This window comes from Stegastes partitus, unplaced genomic scaffold, assembly GCF_000690725.1.
Source record: "Stegastes partitus isolate 25-593 unplaced genomic scaffold, Stegastes_partitus-1.0.2 Scaffold25, whole genome shotgun sequence".
NCBI lineage: Eukaryota > Metazoa > Chordata > Actinopteri > Pomacentridae > Stegastes > Stegastes partitus.
The window spans coordinates 318,827-327,335 of record NW_007577756.1 but is presented as its reverse complement, the minus strand read 5'-3'; the positions used below and the strand labels follow the sequence as shown (position 1 = coordinate 327,335).

The window sequence follows — 8,509 nt, the reverse complement described above, 5'->3', positions numbered from 1 at the left end:
AGCGTCCTTTGTCATCCTGGCTGTGGCCCGGAAATTCATTATCGTGCTCCATCTTAAAGGACGCTCAAGATAGAGAAATGACATGACAGGAGGGTCCTCGGACCACGAAGGTGACAGCATGGACGCATCACTGCAATGTATTGTCCCTGTCAAGGAGGTATCTACTGTACATGATACACAGCACCTGTTTGGACGTAGCCAAGCTAGCTGTTTCCTCCTGTTCCCTGTCTTAATGCTAAGCTAAGCTAACTGGGTGATAGCTGTAGCTTAAAATTCACTGTAAAGACTTCAAAGATTTTCCAATGAACTCTGGACATGAAAAGTAAATATTTCCTAAAAGGTTTTTTTTTACCATAAAAACAGACATTAAAAATACTGGTCTTCAATTGACCATGGGGTTATAGTTTTATTCCTGATGCCACACAGACAAACACACATAAAGAGGTGGATGGTCTGACAATCTTATATTGTAGCTAATCTTAATTTTGCATGTAAGGTGATCCGTTCGTAATTTAATCAGTTAAAACTAAATTAACTGATGAGGCAGAAGACAAGGGACGTGCAGTTTAACTGTCAGACAGTGTATTGTGGATTTTCTGTAGTGCCTGTTTGCATCACCAGGTGGAGCCTCTTATTGTTTAATGAGATGGAGTTATAGGTGTGTTTGCTAAAGATCCATAAAACATGTGTACCTCCGTTCTGTCTGAGTGCTAAGCAGTTTTGATGATAAATTCTGCAGCATGAAAATGTAAATAAGTGTCTGGTGGCTGTTTTTTTTGTTTGTTTGTTTGTTTGTTTGTTTTTAGCTAGCTACCTGGGGCTAATGCTAACACTAAACTTTAAAATGCTAACACGGGCTGGAATCTGAGTGTCTATCAGTAGAAACATTCCCTGTTCTGTCTCATGTTTCCCTGCCTGCAGACTGACCAGGTCACTTTTGTCGTGGCCAGCAATGTCCCTCAGCTGCCTTTCCAGTGAGTCTCTTTTACCATAGATGGACTCAGGATCCACTCTCTTGATTGCAGCTGGCGACTCGAGTCCATGTTCTGCTCTCCAAGACTACAGCAGGTGGAGAACTGGTTTATGCGCCACTACGCCAAGCTGACCGGGGCTGCAGAGCGGAACAAGGTGATGAGACAGCCAGCTACGGTCGCCAGTTGCAGTCCAAGTTGGTGGAGCTGGAGTGAGTCTGGGGGACAAGAGGCTCGATAGAGTGACAGCGAGGACCTCCAAGACACAACCAGGCAGGGAAATACAAGACGGGACGAGCAGTGACTGAACTGTGAGTTGGGTCTTCAGTCTTTAGTTTAAGTGACAGACTTTGTATCATGGGGAGAGGTGCGATTCAGCTCGTGGATTGTGATTCTTCTGGTCATATGATCTTTTTGCTAGATGGCCCACACACATGGACAGACACAAGACGAGCTGACTGGGAAGTTGCTCACACATGTTTTGAATTTTTTATCAGAAGCAGATGATAACAAAGAAGATGTAAAATAAATGTAAAAAAAAACCCCATTACAGTACGATGCATTTTTGTGTCGATGAATCATCCCCAAAACTCATGTAAATGTAGGCTGAGTGAATTGTGCTAATGCACCGTAATGGCAGCAGATGTTCACACACTTGTCCCTAATGGGAGGTGAGGGAAAAAAAAAGGTGCAATCCAGAAACACACAGGACATTAGATCATATCCTGTTGCCCCTTTTTTTTGGCAGGCCACGCTTCCACTTTTTAATTTATTATTGGATGCCTCATCTGTCTGCTTACCAAATGAAAGCTATCCCAGAACACGTTGCTGTTTGCATAGAGGGCTCACAGACTGGTTTCTTTGATCTATTTGGCATCTCTTATCAGCAGCGCGCTGGTTTCGTGACTGTTTGAGCATCCTGTGCGTTTGAAGTGATGAAGAACTTAAGTGCATCCAAGTATTTCTGATCCCAAATCTACAGTGTCGTTGTAGTGTCTTACAATGCAGTTGCATTGCATTAAACTAGAAAGATGTGCTACATTTAGGAGGAAAAAAAGGCAATACTTAGGGGAAAAAATATGAGAAAAAAGGAAAGTATTTGTGTTTTTGGCTCCCAGTCAGGTCAGAGCCGTCTCTCCTACTCACTCCCTTCCTTTTCTCTTAACTTTCCCTCTCCCACTCCCACTTCTCTCTCACATCTGGAGGGTATCTGGTGTGGCTGTGTGACTGCTTGCCTGCTATGGGACAGCCTGTGTTTGGACTGGACGTCAGACTTCAGTGCGTTTCAGCTAACGTTGGTCGGAAGGGGTAAAGTAGAGCAGTAGACCACAATGTTGCTTTTGCAGACTTTTACTACCGCATGTTTTATGGGTGGCTGTTGCACTATATGGAGCTTAGACTGAGCATTAGGTGTCAGCATCATTCATCCGTGCATGACAATTCTGGCATGTGTGTTTCAGACAATCCGGACCTTGACGGTGCCGTAAAGCCGCCTCGCAAACTCTGCTCAGCTGAGAAAGAGCATGAAAACAAGATGCTGACTTTTAAAATGCTTATAAAGACTGTTCTGACCTCAAGCCTCTAAAATTTTAAGATAGCATGAGAGTGCTGTTGACTTAGTGATGGTTATATACTCCTCTCTAACCCCTGGATGCTCCGATGTTTTTATCAGACGAGGGTCGACTTTGTACAATAAGTGCTTTTATTTTGTGGGTGTGTGCATGCTGCACTGTGTGTTTTCTGTGTGTGTGTGTTTGCCTCAGTCGCTCCGGTAGTTGTTGTGGTGCAGCAAGCAAAAAGTGCTCCTCTGAATGATGGCTGTAAGACATTTGCCTTGAGTGCTTCCTCCAGTGAAGACTATTATACATCAGCGGAGATGATTAGAGGACTTTTTCTTGGCTTCAGGCTATACATAAACACGGCTGACCTTGTGCTTGTCAGAAAATTGCAAAGGGCTTCATTCATATTGTTGCTTTTAACCTATACTTACATTTTTCCTTTTGTCAAATTGTTGTTTTTTTTGTTTGTGTGAAAGCAAATAGATCAAGCTGTCATAGGTGATGCTTATGTTCTTTCTTTCAAATCAGCCCTTGCACGTGGTGAGGACTGAAGTTTCAGAAACAGAGCCGGCTGTCTTTTATTGTTGGTCTGGTGCGTAAAAAATATCTGTTTTTAACATATTGTTACAGTTTAATTTTCTCTACACCAGTTAGAAATGCCAGCACAGGGTCATACCAGTGTTAGTGTACTGAAAAGATCTGAAATGAAGTCATGTAGTTTGTGCAGATCAGTGCTGTAGATGAATTTGTCATAAGCAGATACATGCTTTTACCTATATACTAGGACTATACAACATCCTGTGTGAATCATTTATCGCCTTAATAATCCTCAAACTATCTACCTTCCACCATGTGAACCACAAAAATGTTTAAAAGGCACGTTCTCTTAAAAAAACAACAACAAAAATATAAAAAAACAAACAAACAAACAAAAAAAACACGGCAAATGACATAATTTATCTGAGCCAGAAACTGTTCTGACAGTTTCTGACTCTGATTTTTAAATTGTGTTCGACACACAATCCTGGTAAATTAAAGAAAAAAAAAAAAAGTTGTTGCGAGTACTGACTTTGACCAACAACCACAGTCAGCATTAATAACACTTGTGGACTTACTTTTTCAATCTTTGTAAAATAAATAACAAAAGAAATTCACTTTTATATGATTTGACATTCTAACTTTGTACTGCACAAAAGACATTGTTGATCTCTGGTGCAGGACAAAGAAACTGCATGGGGACACATATACGATGCTCTGATATCATAATGATAAACACATTGTTTTTACATGTGTTTATTTAAGAAGCACATGTAGTTGCTCCCAGATATGTAATAACTGAGGTTTTTTGATAAACAAGAGGGCGAGTGCTGTAATTTCCAGTTCGACCTGATTGCAGTGTTATCTCACTTTTCCAGTGCCTAAATCCAGACACAGTGATACACAGCAGCTGGTTTACAGCTGATATTGAACGGTTTGGATGACATTAAAAAAATCTGCTTTTTAAGTCATTCATGAATCAGGTTATTTAAAGCAGAACCAGAGCACGGCAATGACAAAGTCAAACAAGGTCAGACTGGTGCAACAGTTACATAATTCCATTCAGCTACACCGGAAAAATTAAGACTGATGAAGGAACCTCAGATAATCACCGCAGCTTGACCCTGCTCCTGTAGAAGTAGATTTCCAGGAAAAATTTCCACCTTGGAATCCAGAAAATCTCACAAACTCTCCTGGAAAATGTTACCAATCAGCTGCTGTGGCCACGACTGGGGGAAAAAAATTAAGTAACAAAAAATTAGGTCACCTGGCAAGTTGTCTGAGATGGAGATCTCTGAAACACTTAGCGAAGTGCTGTTCCATACATAACTCCTGTGTTTACTTTCGAAAACAAATATTTAAAACAATTAATGTGAAAATTCAGCTTTTGGAAAGCTGCTGAGAGTTCACGCGTTTTGCTTTGCTGTCCGCACAAAGTTTTCTGTAGAGTTAGCATGACACTTAGAGACAGAAGAACTACAATAAAAATATGAAATAAACTGAAAGTGATGCCAGACGAAACGGTATCAACATGAAATGGGTTGTTGTAGAATAAAAATAAACAATTTTTTTGACATCTATGAACGATGTGACATTTCAGAAAGAATACAGCCTCGATCATAACAGAGGTATGTAAAAGCATCCTGAATTTAGCTTTCCAAAAACCCTCAATCCTACAGTTACCATAATGTCACTTAAACATTTCTACCATTACATTCTTTTTGCTTGGTAAATACCCAAATTTTTCAAATTCAACATTCCTGGTTTGTAAAGCAGAGTTTTGGGTGAACATTTGTACTCTTCAAGTCCAACCTCAGGTATCTGGCCATTGTCCTGGACAAATCTGAACCTTTTGATGGTGAAATAGACCAATGTCAGACCTTTTTAATCTGAAGGTATTTAATAATTCATCCTCTGTGGGACATGCATGTCGTCACAATGTTTGCTAGAAATCCTTTCAGCAGTCGTGGAGATATTTCCGTGTGGACTAAAGCGGCAGACTGGCAGACCAACCTCTAGAGTCATGCTGCTAGCATGGCTTAAACAAAGGCTACTGGTTCACCTTTAATTTAAATGCCTCTTCAAGAAGTCTTATTTTGAAAAAAAAATCCCTCTAAACTGCCTAATTGAGCAAACTGCACGCTGGTGTCTAATTTTCTACCATTTCGTCCCTGACAGATTCTTTATCCCTCATACCCGCAGAAGACAATACACAGATGTTTTTACAGACTAAATAGTGCTCCTCCTGACTCATAACTGGATTTTGTTGTTTAAAATCGGTGCCGTGGCCCTTTACAGTAACTATAAACAACTTCTCAAGGCAGGAATTGTTCTAAGGTCCTTTACTGAGATCCAGTCACTACCCTGCAAAGCCTCTTCTGTGCTGCGAAAGCGTTTCCCGTTAAGGCTGAGGCAACCTCTCTCCCGCAGGTGTTGAACACAGGAAATATACAATAAAAAAAGCAATATATTCAGCTCTGCTTTGGAAATTGCTTTTCTGCTGCTCACAAAACCACCTTTGTCTCCAGCTTCGTGCTGCTGTTTCCTACCTTAACTTTCAAATGTTTGGTTTTAAAACATCTCCAGTGAGCAAAGAGGAAGTTTTAAAATTTCGAAGTGCTATTACAAAACCAGGAGGTGTTTTTAATGGCAGTCGCACAGCTTTATCTTCTATAGTGTCGCTGATTTACTGACCTCAGTGAGACCCCTATAAAATCTCTAAGAAATGTGACCCATCTGTGTGGAGCCGACACGCTTTGACTGTATTTTTTCTCACATTACAAAAGAATTGACTGTTTTACCTTTTAGTTGAATAATCGAACCAAAAAAAGCAAAATGACCGTTTAAGCTCTATTTGTTTTAATAAAGTGTATGCAATTGTATAATACAGCACAGTTGGAAACAAAGGTTTACATATGGAAGTGCAAGTCAGTAATGCAACACCAAAAGAAATCCGAGTTTCTGTTAAACCCTGAACAGCCGCCATCTTTAACGTCTGTACACGGTGAGGTTGGTAGATGATGGACATAAAGTTATGATTTCCATGGTTTAGAGTAGCAGCTTGGTAGACATGTAGTTTTAATGAATGTTTCAGTCAACATTTTTATACCCTTGTCTGACAGCAGAAGCAGAAAATATGTAAGTGAAACCGGTTTACTGGGAGCTCGGCTGTATTCAAATACGTGAGCACAGAGAGCAGGAGAGAAACCAACAGGTGTAAATTGCCTCCTGTGTGTTTTCTCTTCAGATGTTTGTTGCTGTGCTGCTGTGTTCTTCCATCCAAACTCTGCACTGTGAATAAACCACCGGTTTTCTACTGAGATAATAAAAAGTGCTCCCAAAGCTTTTGGTCTTTGAGACATTTAACCAAGTAAGACTCTGCATGTAAGACTGTGCATCCGACCAATGCCTGGAGGCAAAACAACTGACATCATGATGCAACAATTGCACCATTTTACCAAAGGATAAATTTGTTTTAACATGATGAATAAAAAAGCAAAAAACTTGCCTTGATGTTGGTGCATTCACAGCATCATCTATTATTCTGACTAATCAACGGCACTTCAATCCTCCTCTACGTAGAACCCAAAATACTTCTGCTTCTCAGATGCTTGGGTGTTGTGATTACCGGACAGATTGCGCCGGCTTTTCTCACCAGTGTCCCACTTTCATTGATGAGCTTGGTTTACTGACCAACAGGGCAGCTGCTGTGACCTCTTTGGAGAAATCTGCCACCACTGCAGATTAAATTACAACATTTGAGGCCACAGCAATGGGGTTAAGGTGCCACATGGTTTCAGACAACACGGATAAATGAGGAATAAAAAAAAAGCACCAATTTTGATTGTCCACCAGCCTGAGTAGTACAACTGTGACCCCCTCTTCACACCACAAATGTGGGTTAGATGTCGCTTCCACCTTTATTTAAAAGCCTCGCTCATCCAATGTAACACTTATATACACTGGATTAGGAAGATCTCAAAGTAGACAAAGGGGAGCAGATTATAACTTTTACTATTTCCTGTTTCCAGAATCAAAACACTCTGTGACCTTATGTCTTTGACTTTGCCTTCCATGTGCTTGTGTAACAGGAGAGCTCAGCAGTGGACATGGCATTTCCCAAGCATTCCATCCTGCAGGCGTTGAGTGTGCTGCTCTTGGCCTGGGTGTTGGTGCGTTGCCAGGCCCACGTCGAACCAGAGGAGGAGGAGGATGAAGAACCAATAAAGGAGGTGGACATCGCAACAGAGGTGACGAAACCTGAGCCGATCGAATGTCCGCCAGATTGCAGCTGTACGACGGAGGGGGCAGTTGACTGCGCAGGGGTGGACCTCACAGAGTTCCCTGCTGACCTGTCTGATACGACGCGGCAGCTCTCTCTGCAGGTCCTTCACACAGCACACATAAACAACATTTGCTCAGGAATTATGTATAAAAACTCTCTCGTCTGCCGTCGTATTTACTGTCTTTGCTTTGTCCCCTGTTGCTAGAACAACAAGATCGAGGAGATAACCGTGGAGCACATTTCCCATCTGCATCAGCTCGAGACTCTTAACCTCCAGAATAACTGGCTCACCACAGATGGTAAACACTGCGAAACAATCTAAACACCAAGTGTATACAGAGGGAACAGACGACAGGGGTGTCTGCAAGGTTGTTTTCTGAGGGACAAACAGGACCATGAGGTTACAGGAGAGCTCAGGATGAGGTCCTGTTTGTACGAAGTCAGAGCCACTGACTGCCAAATCAATTTTGAGCAATTTCAGTTTTATCAGCAGCTATTCTTGCCTTTGTGCTGTTTAGCGTGTGTGTGTGTGTGTCAATACCGACAATTTATTGGAGCACAAATCTCTTTAAAATTTGGCCAAAAATAGCGGAGGAAACACATTTATTTTGGTCACTGGCTCAACTGTTCCTATAACAACTGATGTTTGCTCCCCGACTGCAGTCATGTCCAAGAAATGGATGGCAATTGACAGCAACATTCAAAGCAATTTTCATGTGATGAGAAAGTGTTGTGTTACGCTAACATTCAGTTGTGCAATGTATAAAAAATATCATTCTTTTAAAGGGACTGAGACTGAGTAAAGGCCTAAGTTTTTGAAAAACAAGGACTGTTTTTCTTTTTAGAAATGAAAAATTAAATTCATGAGCAATAAAACACCCAGTTAACTCAGTAAAATATTCCCAGAGGCTTTGCTGCTACAGCCTTACTTGGCCTGATATGATCAGTGGGGAATCATTCCATGTTTCTGTTCAACCGATTTATATGGCACAAAACAGGAACATGTTCCCCAGCTCTGCATTCATAATATATATATATATATATATATATATACACACACACATATGTATGTATAGATAGATATAAAACACAACAGCAGGGTTAAGATATGTCAAAAGAACATTGAACCGGGGAACACAGAGCTAAATATGAGCTAA

General features: G+C 41.0%; 1 protein-coding gene across 3 annotated transcripts in view; it reads left to right on the top strand.

Moving 5' to 3' along the window:
- The first annotated feature begins 2,155 nt into the window (after window positions 1–2,155).
- The window catches only part of podn (podocan), a 19,285-nt gene continuing 12,931 nt past the window's right edge, over window positions 2,156–8,509 (top strand). Inside the window, exons 1-4 of one of the 3 annotated variants that reach the window (XM_008296839.1) lie at window positions 2,156–2,279; window positions 3,059–3,122; window positions 7,159–7,452; window positions 7,558–7,651. In XM_008296839.1, coding sequence (XP_008295061.1) covers window positions 7,177–7,452; window positions 7,558–7,651 — 370 coding nt within the window. In that variant the 5' untranslated portion in view covers window positions 2,156–2,279; window positions 3,059–3,122; window positions 7,159–7,176. The remainder of the gene's footprint in view (window positions 2,280–3,058; window positions 3,123–7,158; window positions 7,453–7,557; window positions 7,652–8,509) is intronic. The other 2 variants (XM_008296847.1, XM_008296855.1) reach the window with 2 other exon arrangements.